Consider the following 13,266-nt stretch of genomic DNA (forward strand, 5'->3'; position numbering starts at 1 on the left):
ACAATGGTTCTATAGTCATTGTATATGATTTTATGAACAATTGTTGTCTATCTTTTTATCTAGAGCCTCAGAAATGCAGAAAACATCCTAAATCCAGATATGGTCATGATTTACGCAATTTTTATGGCGTGTCGTGCTCGTATGGAGCTCAACTTTTGTATTCTTGTCTAATCATATCGCGACTAAAACTAGAGCGATTTCTATACGCGATGATGTGAAGAAACAATAATGATATTGAAATTCAAACCGGTCTAAATAATTCACGATAACCTGATCATTTATTGGAATATTTGGGTATTTTATTGGCAGCAATAAATTTCGAAGATATGACAATATTAAGAACCATTAAATTCGTGTGCGACTTCCGGAGTTTGCAAAATCACAATTTTCACAGTATCTATTTTCACTTTTCACTATCACATACTCTATCATATTTTACATCACTATTTTAATTAATGAAAAATTCACAAATAAAAGTAAGTCACAAAGATTTTTTATATTCTTGAATCGTTCGACAATAAAAGAACTACAAAATTAACTTACTATAATATGGGTCGAATTGAGGATTCCTATAGAATGATGGTTAAAACCGATAATACATGTGTTCTTGAAATTATTCTATATCTATCATTTTGGTATTCATTCAAGCGAAATCTAGGGCAGCCAGTTGTTTGTCATTATTCTCACATAATCACCTAGAAGACTTCTTCTACGCCTTCCTGTATAGCGGCGGTGTCTCACAAATAAACTCGAGTATCTTTCACCGTTATAACCGTCGAATCTTCATCTGGCAAATCGGCATTCCTTTGCATGCCGATTTATTCAACCATTCTGTATCTATCGTTTTTGTATTCGTTCAAATAAAATGCGGAGCAATCAGTTGTTTGTCATCATTCTCACATGATCATCTAGCAAAGTCTTCTATGCCTTCCCTAATTAACTGCACTTTCAGTATTCTATGTTGCTCCTCCACGGTGCATCTAGCATAAACTTGAGTATCTTCCTTCATTTCCAGTTGATTCCTTCGCATGTTCATTCTTTCCCATGCTCAGTTCTTCAACATGCTTTCTCTATATCAATCGCATATATCTGTTCTTTCCCATCACATCCATTCCTCATAGCCGCTCACTCAAACATAAATGAGACTAATAAGAAACCAGAATTCCGTGTCATTCCCACGACAAACTTCATTTGCGTACTTATTGAAGCAATTTCCCTGATAGGAAAATTACATCATTAACTTTTCAAAGAGACAACATCGTTATAAATAATTTCCTTGTAATTACTCTACCGTTTTAAGTAAGTCAAAGGCAGCCAAACTAGCTATGGCCGTCAGTACCGTATGTTTTTCTTAGAGAACTCCCGTTTATAAATATTCTATGGTTTAAATTACGAAGTAATTGCGTCCAATTTTCTGCCTTTTATATGAATTGAAACTCGTAAGGAGGATCTGGGAAAACTCGCTTTGTAATAGAATTATTTAATAATGAGCAATCTGGAAAATAAATAGATATTAAAATGACTTAATCGTTGTTTTGCCAGGAAATTTCCTAGAGCAAGTTTGAAAGAAAACATTTTTATAAAAAAAAAAAAATTCAGAGAAATTTCAAAAGAGTGCACAAACGGACCAGACAAATGCCACAAACATCAGAATAAGACATGAAAAGAGCAAGCTCTCAATATGCTCACTTATAGGATCAAGGGTAACAAAGAGGTATTTAAGGCGATTTGGGATCAATCGTTGCGGCATTTGTTTGGGTAGTACCATGCTGTGACTATCCATCAGGAGTGTAAAGGGCTCCGCATGACGTAAACGCATACCTAACGTGCTGTTATTTTCCTGTGGTTGCAATGGTTTTAAAGCGGCGGGCATAGGGAGAGAATAAAGCGGTAAAGAGATTGTTAGAAGAAAATTGGGAAATACTTTTGGTAAAGCATTGGTTGATCGTCTGTGTGCGTGACCATGCGACGGCAGAAAGACACATCAGAAATTGGGTGGAATAAGGTTTAAAATCGAAAAATCGGAACCGTTATTGGTAAACCACGATAATACATTAATTGTAACTTCACAGAATTATTATACTAATGATAATTATGTAATAATTGTCAAATTATACGACAAATTAATTCAGTTATTGCCCATATGTTGGCTAAAAGAATTCACAATTCGATCACAGCAAAAGTGCCACGGCAAATAAGAATCTTGAATGCTCCAGTATCGCTATATCACTTAGATCTAAGTGATACTAAGAAATATCAAATGGACCATGTTTAGTCATTTTAATTAAAAAAAACAGTAAAATTTGATCAATCAATCAATACCTGTTTAATTGCTCGGTTCACGACTGTTGAGGACAAAACAACGAATATAGATTATCACGTGAAACCAATTCTTGGGAATATTTCTGCATCACCCCTTTTTTCTAACGTTGAAACTCGGCAAATAAAAAAATCCTCCAAAATCGGGGCAGAAACTCTTTAGTGCCCGTGTGAGAACTAAGTACTTACAGCATTCTTCACATTCATCGTCATCGCAGGTATTTGAGCTCCGAAGTAGTGCCCAGCACTAGGCGTGACATCTGTCAACATATCGTCACTATAATGAAGACACGGCTGCCAACATAAATCATAGACACAATCGCGCGGTATTGTGCCCTCAAAAAACAATCGCAAATCACTATACGGCACACTGCGATGATCGGTACCTCTATTGTGGAGTTCACATAGCTCACTATATTTCTCGGAAGGGAAACAGTTGAAAATCATCGGTTCCCCTTCTGAACGAAACAGTCAGGGGGCGTGAGCTGTCTGTAGGACCAATCAGCGGCGTTGCCATTTATAAAGCGACCACGCCTCGAATTTTTATCTGTAATAAGTGGTGCGCATGGTGGATGGCCAGTTACAAATTACGGCGTTCTATAAATGGTGCGGCATCTATTATTTTGTATACAAGCTCTTTATTAAAGAAAGTACTTAAAAAGTAAGTTGGAAGGTGTTATTTTCAGCAACGCGGTTATGTACTGTTAATTCAGTCCCAACACTGTTATTTGCTGTGATTTACGTCGTATTTTCAATGTTTAGTGGGTTTTTGATGGACAACTTTTCATATCTGACTTATTTTAATAGCATTGCAGATTTTATGTATACTTACTACAAATAAATTGTAAATTCAGCCACCTTTATGTTTTACGACAGTAAAATAAGGTTTTTGTCAACAGTGAAATTATTAATTCTTATCTTTTTTTTTTAATTTTAAAATCACGTGGTCGTTAAAAACATGCACATATTTGCGAATTTAGGTAGCCACTCTTGAGGTTTCTTTAATAATGAAATCCAAATGAGTTACTTTTCTAGCGACTATTTATACCTACCTAAGGTCTTTCCTAGAACTTGTGGCTGTCGTCACAATTTTAGTTTATTCACACATAATATAGATTAATAAAATTTAAATAATAAATTTTATCAGGTCTCGCAAGAAAAAAGTGTGGATAAATCAAATTTTCTGGTGTTACTCTCAATTGGAATAAATATCAAATCTGTTTAACTTTACTGGAAATAAACGATCTCAGTTGAGTTTTATTAATTTATTTATTTTAGTCAACGGAAATTCGAAATCAACAGCTTGACTTGAAAACTTAAACAAAGGTCCTTTGGCTTAGAATCAACGTAAATTGAAGCTTAACGGCATGTTTCCTTTGGAAGTTATTATTATTTTTGTATAACATTTTCAGGAGCTGCTGTAATAGCTTGAGATTGAATCTCTTATGGCGTCTCTATTTCTGATCGATACATTTTAACTCATGCAAACTGATTAGAGCGCGACTCGCAACCCAAAACGGTCTCAAATTAAGGGCCAAATTATTGATGTTCCGTCAACTTTAGCTGAAGTATAAAGCGCCGATAAGCATGCAAATAGAGGCTTGTCATTCACTCGTTGCTTTGCTGCTAAAGTTACCGACACTTCGGTAATTTAGCCCTAAGTGAACATGCCGTGACTTTAGCTAGCGCTATTATGATTTTCTAAGCTCAAAGGGTCAGATTTCACGGTATTAACTCTATACATTCATACCTCATGGAGTCAAATAAAATCATCTGCTGCTTTAAAGGGGGTACTATTTTACACACTTTAAGTATTGCGCATGCCCGCCGTGCATGTTACTGAGTGGCTTAACATGTGGCTTAAAACTTATGCTGTTTTTGTTAAAACTAAAATTGGTGAAAAACTGTGTCAAAAAGCTGAATTCTCCCATATAAACCCATAGATTACTACTATTATATTACAATTGAAACTGAAAGTTAAAAAATTTTTTGTATTTTTCTAAAGAATAACACTCATTTATTCAGTAAATTAGCGGTCAACTTTATTTTACATGTCAAAAAAGTCAGCTGTCAATGTCATTTTCGTAAGATGTCTTTAATTTTGTTATTACTGAAGTCGATGGACAAACTCAAAACTATGCAGACAAATTCAATGTGGCTTGTCCATGTTCGGATTGGTATTGGACTGATTTGAATGGCTAGCATTAAAGTTCTGTAGACCCTCCAAATTCTCTCGATTTTCCGAGTTTCGTCGCGATTAATGGATACTTCAACTTGAATCGTTAGAAAAACCGAACGAAATTTACATATTTAGAATTTCCAACGCCACTGGTTCGGCCTCCCTTATTAGATTGACTCCATACGAACATCCTAAGAAGGCCCATTCATTTCTTTTTCAAATAAAGAAAGAACGGAAATTTAGGGTCGATAATTGCGAAAAAACATGTTCATTTTTAGACAACCTATTAGTTAGTAACACTCACGTGTAACCAAACATTGAGGAGGAAATGTACAAAATGTCGCAGTAAAACTTGAAAAAAAGATAGATATCATAAATTTTGCGAATTCCATTAAGTACCACAAATTCCGTGAATTTGTGACGATTCGAAAATGGGTTTAATTTTTTCGTTAAAAGGCTTCCAAGCTGCACTTAAGCATTTAAAATATGTATTTTTTATACACTGTGTGGTATTGTGGCACATTCAGGGGAGTAGTTTCTTGATGCAAACAAAGCTACAAAATTATGTTTAGTTTCTGAGCTATCTCAAAAAACAACAAAATTTTCCCGAGTTATGTTATGAATGATAGTGCACGTAACTCGCTAGAAAATCTCTTAACACACTCGCACGATTGTCGCATACTCGATCAGCTTGTGCGCTACATTTCACACTCGTGTGTTAAGAACTGTTTTTCGTTTGTTACATAATATATTATTATAAAAGGGCAAGGGAAATAATTATTGGCCTAATCTCCAAATAAAAAAAGCTATAGCTTCTCTTCTTTAGACTGCCTAGAGTTAATAAAACCAAAATTATTGCTTGCTGTGTTCATTAAATAAAACAAATCACTATTCCTTGTCCATGCTACTGTAATAACAATAAACTAGGAAAGTAAATATATATAGTAAAGAAAACAATTATTAATCCTAACTGTACACGCAATGTGATCCAAATTGGTAATGCATGTAATTGAGATCTTGAAAACAATAAGAGATGCAGAGACTGTTAAAGGGATCCAGTTTAAAACCTTCTGCAAATTCATACTAATTTCCGTTCACCCGAGAGAATTTTTGATAAATTTTTGAACGAACCAAAATCCAAACTTTGTTATGTTGTAAGATGAGAACCAAATTTGTTTTTTTGCACGTTGTGGGAACTAACTTAAATTAACGTTTTCTCCTAACGTTCAGCTGGATACTTTTTGTTATTTTTTTAATTATATCTAAAAGATTTTATAACAATAATTTTTTCCTCCAGCCAACCTTAATATCTTCGCTAGGGCTTAAAATTTGCTTTGCTTATCCCTTGCGGCCGGCGTTGGTTAAGAAGCGTTTCTTGTGCCTGTTCTGAGGCGTGTTAAATGGCAATAACAGTATGGTGTAACGAGAAAATATTTTTCGCAGGTTTGAAGACTCGTGGTGTAATGGGGCATCCGCACTAGTGCGTACCTAGTGCGGTTGACTTTTTTTACCGTCCTTGTTGCGGCACTCAGAGCGTACTTTTCAGATATCGGAATTCGAGTTAAACCACTTGAGACTAACCTGAAACCAGTTGAAAGAGAAGCTTTGTCTTCTTACTTGCTCATTGGGATTTCTTAAGGTACTCACTTTTGACCCTGTGTCTCCTCCAACAAGATTAAAGTTTCTTTGAAAAAATATTTTTATCAGTTTCATTACCAAGGAATTTGGCAAACAATTTCAAATAAAACCACCTTTCGAAAATATTTTAATGTATTTTGTACATTGAGCAGAGCCATCATTTTTTGGTTGGTTTACCTAAAAATTAAGTACCTCTTCAAATAATAAAACCATTAAAAACTCAAAGTCGACATTAATACTATTATTATCAACTTTGAAAGGACAAAAAGCACAAAATCCGACTGCCTCGTATAAGCTCGTTAATGACAACACAGCCTAGTTCTTGTAAATAAAAAAGATACATAATGTGGGAGAATTATCCGCCCATAGATAATGGCACTGATTTAAACAACAGTGTTTAATTAAAGTGGGATTTTATAGTTCCTGTTGTCGGATTAATAATTCCATTTTGTCATTGTGGCCGCATAATGATACGTAATGAAGTTGTTTTGAAGTGTTGGCACATTGAGCAGGTGGCTAATCCTAGGTCGTGGTTTTATCTAAACTTTCAGGTCGAATTGACTGTATCAAGTTCATCTATTTAAGAAAGCTTTATATGTTTCCTTCACTTAATCGTCCAAGCTAATAATAAATGGTGTAAATCTTCTCTATCCATTTCTCTTTATAACTAACGATTAGGGGTAACTAAGAGCTTATACTACATTTTCAGGTGGAATGGACCGTATCAAGCTCAGCTGGATAGGAAAGCTGTAGGTGTTTCCTTCACTTAATCGTACAAGCTATTCATAAATAATGTCAACCGTCTCCATCCCTTTCTACTCTATACAGGGTGATTCACTAATAACAGAACAACCGAAAGCTGGAGATAGTGCACGTCAAATGGTGACGATTAGAGAAAATATGTATAATCCGAGTGTTGATGGTTTCGTATACATAGAGGACCAAAAATCCCACATAAATTCGTTAAAAATTGAATTAAATATTTTTTATGAAAACTCTAGAACACATCAAATATTGTTTTTAGTTGCAAATTTTTTAACATAACAGACAAGTATACAGGATTGCCCATGTAGTAGATAAATATATTTTTTCATTTTTTGTTATGACACTCCATATATATTATGCTATTTTTGAGTTCTTTGAGAAGTTCTGATCATATTTCATGTATAAATATTTTTATTTATTTTTTTCGATAGATTAGATAAAGGAGGCAATTAGAGTGGCCTGCTAAATCGCCTGACCACATCCCTATGGATGTATTTTATGGGGTTATCTGAAATATAGGGCGTATTTAAAGAAGCTCAACAATATAGAAGAGTTGAAAAATAAAATTACTCAAGAAGCTCAATTAATACCTCCTCAAATGATAAGAAAAGTTCTTGAGGAATTTAAATTGCGGTTTACCCACTGTCAGAAAGTGAACGGGGCACAGTTCGAACATTTAATATATTAAATTATAGTAGTTTATATTGTTATTTTTTAAATATTAATAGTTCTACCTTTATTTTTATTTTTGTATTTTTTTTTAAAACGGTTGAATTTAGACATGGGTATGTTGCAGAAAATATGTTCAGAATCTCTCAAAGAACTCAAAAACGTCATAAGGTACATTGGGTTCCATAAGAAAAAAATGAAAAATTACATTTATCAACTACATGGGTAACCCTACATACATGTCTGTTACATTAAAAAAATACAAAACTAAAAACAATACTTGACGTGTTCCAGCATTTTCATCAAAAATACTTTCATCAATTTTTAACGAATGTATGCACATTTACGTTACGAATATATGTGTATACAGGGTGTTAAGAGTTTAAATTTTAATTTTTTTTTTGTAATTATTCTGAAAAATCTAGGTTAAACACTTGAAAATTTATAAAGTTATGTTTTTTTAGGCGACGAATGAAATACGTTTTCGAACTGCTGCGTTACTTATAGATGGTGCTGCTGACGGTTAATTTTACAGAATTCACAGTTAATGAATTTTTATCCTGTGTGGATAACATTTCGAACAACAAATTTGATTCGAAATCTGAAAGAGCAATAATTTTTCCATTAATTATATATTCTTGTTTATTTCAATATTCCGATGCGTTTTCGAGAAAAATCAATTTAACGAACACTAAGTTTAAATTTGATAATTTATAATAATCTATTAGCAACGCGGAAATTGTCAAACGCATCTCATTCGTCACCTAAAAAAACATAACTTTACAAATTTTCAAGTGTCAAACCCAGATATTTTGAGAACAATGGCAAAAAATAAATTAAAATTTTAACTTTCAACACCCTATATATATCCACAACTATCAGCTTTCGGGCAGGGTATATTTTCTCCAATTGTCACCATTTGACTTGTAGCATCTCCAATTTTCGGTTGTCCCATTGTTAATGAATTACCCTGTAGATAACGATTTGCGGTGATGAGAAACTTTGTCTAAACTCAGGTTAGATTGGTTGTATCAAGTTTAACCATATGAGAAAGCTTTAGGCGTTTCCTTCACCTAATTGATGCCTGTACGATCAAGCTACCGTTACTCCATTGTCTCCTCGACTGTTTTAGCAAGATCATCGTCGACGAGTGCTCTTTGAAGGATCAAAGAAGAGGCAGCATCAAAGAACTTTATCTGTAGTATCAGACGGGGTCGCAATTATACGCCGGCGCCTGCCTTATTCGGGCGCATTATCGTCATTATAAAAGTCATCATCATTATCTCCGAAACTACCTAGCTTTCTAGGCAGCCGCTTTCCACCACTAGGGTTTAGTTCGCCACCAAAATGTTATTTCCCAACTACATGCACTTTTTTGCCCATTATCTGATGGATGATGAAGGAATGCGCCTCTTATTACTTTTTTTCAATTAAAAACCAAGTCTAATGGGACCTTTAAGCATTCACTTACCTAATCGATGAGTATGTTTGTTTAAACTGTCACCGGTCGCATGATTGGTCGGTTAATTTGCAAGTTGGGGTGACTGGCACTATCTGATGGCATTTGCCCCTCGGCATAAACCCCGTTTAAAACTCGGCGAATTTCAATTTGGACCCTCAACATACTCAACCAAATTATCCTTCAATTGGGTTTGGGGATTTCATGAAGACATCTCGGGACAGACCGGTTAACAAATTGAATACGTATGGGGGATGGATATTTGCTTTTGCAGAAGTCACGCCTCGTTATAATTTATTTGGTAATTGTTTCGATTAACACATTATTGCATAAAAAGACGACGCAGTTTTGTTTATGTATTTGATGTGCCACCATGCGCCCACGACTCTTCTTCCATTCCCTAAGATCGAGACGCCACTGCTTCATATGAATTTTTCGGAAAAAAGAGGACACATTTTCTCTTCCAGTTGGCTTAACGTTAGTTAAGTGGACCAACCCGTATTCGGACATTCAAAAATTGCGCACTGACTGCAGGAATAAAGACAATGAAAAGATTGGCCATATTGCCGCCCTGCGCGTGCGCTAGTGCGGATGCCCGAATACACCATGAGTCTAAACACTTGCGTAAAATGTTTTCTCGTTACGTCATACTGTTATATGTTATTTAACATACCTCAAAATAGGCTTGAGAAACGCTTCTTAATGAACGGGGATCGCTAGGAATTCTTAACGGACGCTGGCCGTTAAAGCCACTACCTCATGGACATATGAACATTTATTAGATGGCTTAGAACTGAACAATATTTGTTTCACAGTGTAACCAAATTTTAATATATCACAGCCCACGGTCCATCGGACTACACGACTTAATCTACTGCATTCATGTCAGTATCAAAAAGTTCAGGAACCGTTTCGCAAAAAATAGAACCAAGGACGATTTTTCGTAATTTCATCGTAGGTCAGAACACCGATTTTCACAGGACCATTTTTTTCACGGATTTCGCTCGCTTTACATGGAGAGGGACTACAAATCTGCATAACAGTCATGAATATTCTATGCTACAATAACCCATCATTACCAAAAGCAGTTTAAAATAAATGTGAGGGCAGGTGTTGTTAAGCGATGTTGGTCCAGTTATTTCACCAAACCGCTTCAACTTATTTATTTCTTACAAAATATTCTACCTAAGCCGCTAAAAGATTTACTTTACAATTACGCCACTGAATATTTTATAATGGTACTCCTCCTCAATTCATTATGCTTTCAAATCAATGATTAGGTCATGTAAATAACTGCCCTTCAACAATGACCACCCCGATCGTCAGATTTTTGTTAAGTGGCTTATTTTTAAAGGGGGCGGGGCTTGTACAATAGACGCCTGTTGAAATTGAGGAAGATCTATGGAACCGCATCAATAACACTGACATCATTATAAAAAATTACATTTAATTATTGAGTAGAGTAGATCTTAACTGTCGCACGATAATGCATTTACGTGTAAGAGATAAAAGGAGCTATCTTGAACAACACTATATGTATGTATAACGAACTCTATAGGCTGGAAAGGAGACTGAGAGAGAGAACTGAAGATATATAAATTTTTTTCATGAACATTTTTTTAAAAGTTGATTTGAAGGTCATAAATGGCAAACTTAGTAATAAATAAAGTGAGAAAACTATTAGCACGGCAATGAAGTTTGTGTAATAAACATAGAAAGTCCTATGGGTTATTAACATTTAGTTATTCGAAAGTTGCCAGTTTTACCATGTTTGGTTACAGATAAGCAAATATATCTTTAAAGCGACATCTCGCTGGTTTGCCCAACCCTCTCTCGGCGAATATCAATGGAAAAATAAAACAAATGTTTAAACTTTAATGCGACAATGCATACAAGGTATTGTCATGTCGAAACGACTGCAATGGCAATATATGAATTATTTAGGAGGGCCTTTGCTCTTTCCTCCCACGTCCATGTGATGACGCGATTCGACGGTTAGATCAAAGAGTCACGTCGCCGACTGAGAGAGCAATTTGTCGACCATGATGCGACCACGTGATGTCTGCACGAAATGCTCATTTAATGGACAGAGGATATAAGTAGGATTTGGAGAATATGGGGATATCAAGTTGAATAAGGAGACTAACTGAGATTTCGAAACATAGTCGAGCCATCAATCACAGAAAAAATAATCATGGTTGCCATTAAACCCTGAATCATTATCTACATGAGCCAATTTTAATCTTGAAAATTGATCTGTTAATCTGTACCCAGAAGAACGAGTTTAATAGTTAAAATGTCGGCTGCATTTCACACTAACCACAAAAATCTTTAATTATGCTCTTGACAATGAGCATATTGAAATTAAATAATCGGGCATATAATTTTGCAATTATACCTCTAATGCTACCGCATTTCAATACAGAAGTTTGGGAATGTTGAAATCAACCGTTTCCAAATAGATGAATAGGTTGCGAAAATCGTTGATCTCAACACTGGCCACCGCGACCACTAGACTTAAATAAATGTGGTTTTTTTCGGGAGGAGACTTCCTAAACACATAAGCACAGAAATAAATGAGCAAATTCTAAAAATCATGTCTGATCTGTTAATTTTTGCCTAAAATAGAGGCTTTAATGATTAAAATTCCAAATGCATTTTGCACTAAACCGAAAGACCCCAAAAATTTTCAATTATGCGTCTGACAATCAATATATTGAAATGAATTAATCGGACATATAATTTGATAATTATACCCCGAGTGCCACGATCAGAAATTAGTATTATCACGTATACTTTTGTAAGGCACCAATAACGAAAACTAATTGCCTTTAATTTTATGCGGAAATTATACGGTGGACTCGGGTAACTAGGCGTTATTTACGTTCGCAAATGATGTAGATGACAGTTTTAATGATGAAAAACTAAATTATTGAAACTTATACACGCTTCCTCAATGGCATCCTAACGGTGATTTATAGGAAGTTGTGTTCATCAAGAATTTCAGCGGCAATAAGGAACTAAGCCTCAGCTAGCAATTGAGCTGATGCTGCAGAATAAAACCTTTAATCACGAACGTACTTCTTGACCTTATAAAAACTATTACCTAACTGTATAACTATCAGTTTGAGACAGAAATTAGCGGTTGCCATAATGAAATTGCTGTTATCGCAGGATAAAAGAACTGAGGAAGTATACCAAACTGATGCGGACAGGAAAACAATCATTCAAGATTTTTCTTGTGGGATTGAAATCAAACGCTGTCTAAAGCAAAAAACAAAATACAGTTAAATGAATACACTAATTTATTCATTGAAACGGTAAATACCAACGCCTGCCATTTATTGATAGGATATGGAACAATGAAAAGGCTAGTCAAACAATACCATTGTGCTTTTAACTCATCAATAATAACTTCTATGCAATTTGATCTTATGCCTATTTGCATCAAAATCGATATAGCTATATGTATATTTTACAGGTTTCAAAATCAGCCGTTAAATACTATAGCAAATTTATTCACGTGATCAGACGATTAACAGTTTCCCCCAACCAAGACCACTCAGTGGTTTAATTTAGTCATTTAGTGACCAGCATCGGGGGTTGCATTACTTCCCCTAAATAAGACTTTAACCATCTGTGAGCAATTTCGTGTTTGGTTTTTCGCCGCAAATTTTCGCAGAGGTTACACTACTAAAGTTCCCGAATGCCATATGCCCTGCGGTGCGCAAATGGCTTTATTGGTTTTGAATGGGGTGCCATGTTCTGAAACCGTAAAACCATGTTTGTAGGGCATTTTTTCTGAGCTTCATGGATATGCTTAAATAATGTATAACTTCAATTCATGTGCACTGTATTCCAGGACAAATTCGACTAGTAGTAGTGTTATACGTGGACATACGGGATGTTCGAAAATAGTAAAACACGTTTCTGCGTATAAAAAGGTACAATAGGGAGTAGGTATAACAATCTTTCGTTTGGAGTACTTAGATGTGTTACTAAGTGCTACAAAATGTTTTAAAATTTTATCAAAAGTTAACCAAAAATGATCAAAAATTAACCTAAAATTATCAAAAATTACAAAAAATGATCAAAAACAGCGGTCTATTTGTACTCTAGATACACCTGGTTTCATTTTGTTCTTTCGTTTATAGTTTTCAGTAACATTTTATATATTAGTCTCTAAAGTTATCCAATACTTGCCTTAGAAGATCAGTTAGATCGGAAAAAAAATTGA

General features: G+C 34.9%; 1 protein-coding gene across 5 annotated transcripts in view; it reads right to left on the reverse strand.

Annotated features, from left to right (window-relative positions):
* LOC136408110 (transcription factor Sp9-like) overlaps nucleotides 1-13,266 on the reverse strand; it is an 85,299-nt gene that overhangs the window by 20,950 nt on the left and 51,083 nt on the right. Inside the window, exon 1 of one of the 5 annotated variants that reach the window (XM_066388923.1) lies at nucleotides 2,509-2,776. The exons of the other annotated variants lie outside the window; for them this stretch is intronic. Coding sequence (XP_066245020.1) covers nucleotides 2,509-2,766 — 258 coding nt within the window. The 5' untranslated portion in view covers nucleotides 2,767-2,776. Of the gene's footprint in view, nucleotides 1-2,508; nucleotides 2,777-13,266 lie in introns of those variants that run through there. 5 annotated transcript variants of the gene reach the window in all.

This window comes from Euwallacea similis, chromosome 4 (assembly GCF_039881205.1).
Source record: "Euwallacea similis isolate ESF13 chromosome 4, ESF131.1, whole genome shotgun sequence".
In the NCBI taxonomy this organism is placed as follows: Eukaryota; Metazoa; Arthropoda; class Insecta; order Coleoptera; family Curculionidae; genus Euwallacea; species Euwallacea similis.